Raw genomic sequence first — 2,475 nt, forward strand, 5'->3', positions numbered from 1 at the left:
AACTTTTAGGATGCTTCATTCCTGCAGTATCCTGTTTATTTTGCTTTTGAGGATGAGAACATTGACACCGTGTTATTGGATATCAAGAAGAATGACGCCACTGGTCAGCCTGCTACTGCAACTACTGGCGGGTGAGTTTAATTTGGTAAATAATGCTTTCATTGCTTTAACAATGTTTTGCAAATTTCTCTAGATGGTCAAGTCGTTTGACATTGAATGTTGTGACTTGATTCATTGAATTTTACACATTTTCAACTTCTGGGTATTAGATCTTGTGTTTGAATACCCTACATTCCATTTGTCTGGACCATGCTATGCTCTTTTTTGGAGTACTCCGACCGAATAGCAATCATAATCACACTGAAACTTTTTTTGGTGGGATCACTTGGAATCTTCGATGAAGCTCGTACAAGTGGTGGGATCGTGTGATCCCACTGTTTTCACAACTATCTATTGTTTTAACTTTACTTGGAAACCCAGATTCTTTTTAACCCTTAATCACCTATGCAATGCATTCAAACCCATTTTTATCATTCTTCCTCCATTAAAACATCAGCTCTGCTGTTTTTCTTGTGTGCTGGGCCTGATGCAATCTCCCATCTCCTCTGGTGGTCATTCATTGGTTCAGCTCTCTTAAATTGAGTTGCAGGTTCATCTGCTATGGGCTTTGCTAGTTCAAGTTATTCTCCATTCCTCTGGTTTGAGTTCCTTCTCTAGTTGGTGTCTCGATCCTCTGCTTCTGTATTGTTCAATTATTTGCTGTTTCCTTTACTTTGGTGTTGTTCATTTGCTGGTTGTCCCGTGTTTCTGTTTTGCTGCACTGGAAATTTGAAAGGGAAAGGCCAAGATAGTTTTAGTGGTACCGGTGGTGCTGCAAACCCAAACTCAGCTGTTTTGTTGGTTGTACTGCTGGTGGTACTTGTTCAAAACTTGGTGATTTGTATTTGCCTATTTGGATCTGTTTAGTTGCGCTAGTTTAAATTGTTTAATTTGTGATTTATGAATTTTGTATGACTTCCTTATGATTTTGAATTTATGTTTAATTAACTATTTTGTAGTTTGATTTAAATGTTTTTTTTTCTTTCTTTTTGCTGCTATTTTACATGCATTATGCATATATATGAAATTATATGCGCGCGCACACACACTAGTTTTATGAATTTTGTAGGATATTAGGATCTTATGATTTATGATCTCGACTCCTCTTCCCGATCCCAAGTAAAATCATGATTTTGACTTCTACCTTGGTCTGGATTATGTTTGAACTATCTACTGATTTCTCAATTTCTGCATTTCTTCTCTTTTTCTGTGAATTTTTCTCTGTAATAAATTTGTTCATGTGTATGTTATATTGTTTTGCGATCTCATGTTGCAGGTACAAATTTGTCGTTTCAGCCACTGAACCAAAGAAAGTTGGATCTCCACCCATTACAAATATTCAGGTGTGCTTGGATACTTAATCAATCTTCTGATTTACGATTTGAATTTTCAATTCGATAACAATGCTCCTAAATATTCCTTAGGCCATCACTTATACTGAATAATGAATATTGATCATAAATGGTTTTTCATTGCATCCTCTTTAATGCTGTTATGATCCCTTCTTTTTTCTACTTGGCCAAATTACAACAGGATACATTGGATGGGCCCAAATAATCAATTCTGTGTTTAAACCATCCCACTTCTACTTGTATTTTGTCCCTCTCAGGCACTTTTGATGTGTGGCCTGCTTCATCCTCTATTCTTTACTTGAGGTTCTCTGTACTTTGTGCTAGTCTATTGGTTGATGTTTTAAAACATTGACTAGACCCACCATGCAATTCTGTTACATATCAACAATGGTAGTGCCATGGTGGATTTTGTTAGTTGCTGTAGACAATATTTGAGATGCCTTCCACCACCATGTCAGCGCCATAGGACGCAATTGTATGCTTATATGGATTTTTTTTGGCCATACGCCATAAACTGCCATCTGCCATTGATATTTGATCCATACCTTTAGTACTGTAATGGATCCCATGCCATAAACATATGTCATAATCCCTCTGCAGATTGATCTTTCAAATGGTCTGTGCGTTCCTCATGACATGATTTCAGCTATTGGTAAAATCCAAAATTATTAATCAAATGATTTGTGGATAAGTAGTCGAGTTCAATAAAAATGTTGATCATTTGGTGTATTTCTCTCTGTGTGGTCCATTAGGTTCAATCTTCTTCTTGTCCCTATCTCTATAGGATGAAGCACAATCTTAGTGAAAAGGCTGTGTATACCTACCAATCACCTTCAGTTGTCTAACTGATTTGATTATGGTCAAAGTCAAACATTGGAAAGAGTCTGTCCCTTATATTTTCTGTATTTTTTTCAAGTATGTCTCAGATGTTATCCGTGAAAAATTTTAAGCTTTGGATCTAAGTTCCTAGATGGACTTGAGGATTGTATGTTGAGTAACAGTTTATCTACATGTCTAGGGAAAG

The 2,475-nt window shown here is 36.4% G+C and overlaps 1 protein-coding gene across 2 annotated transcripts in view; it reads left to right on the plus strand.

Moving 5' to 3' along the window:
- Nucleotides 1-2,475, plus strand: part of LOC101498867 (uncharacterized) — a 10,725-nt gene that overhangs the window by 3,430 nt on the left and 4,820 nt on the right. The window contains exons 3-4 of one of the 2 annotated variants that reach the window (XM_004506143.4): nucleotides 28-131; nucleotides 1,376-1,442. In XM_004506143.4, coding sequence (XP_004506200.1) covers nucleotides 28-131; nucleotides 1,376-1,442 — 171 coding nt within the window. Of the gene's footprint in view, nucleotides 1-9; nucleotides 132-1,375; nucleotides 1,443-2,475 lie in introns of both variants that reach the window. The other variant, XM_027335864.2, reaches the window with a different exon arrangement.

The sequence above is a fragment of the Cicer arietinum genome, chromosome 6 (assembly GCF_000331145.2).
Source record: "Cicer arietinum cultivar CDC Frontier isolate Library 1 chromosome 6, Cicar.CDCFrontier_v2.0, whole genome shotgun sequence".
NCBI classification, from domain to species: Eukaryota; Viridiplantae; Streptophyta; class Magnoliopsida; order Fabales; family Fabaceae; genus Cicer; species Cicer arietinum.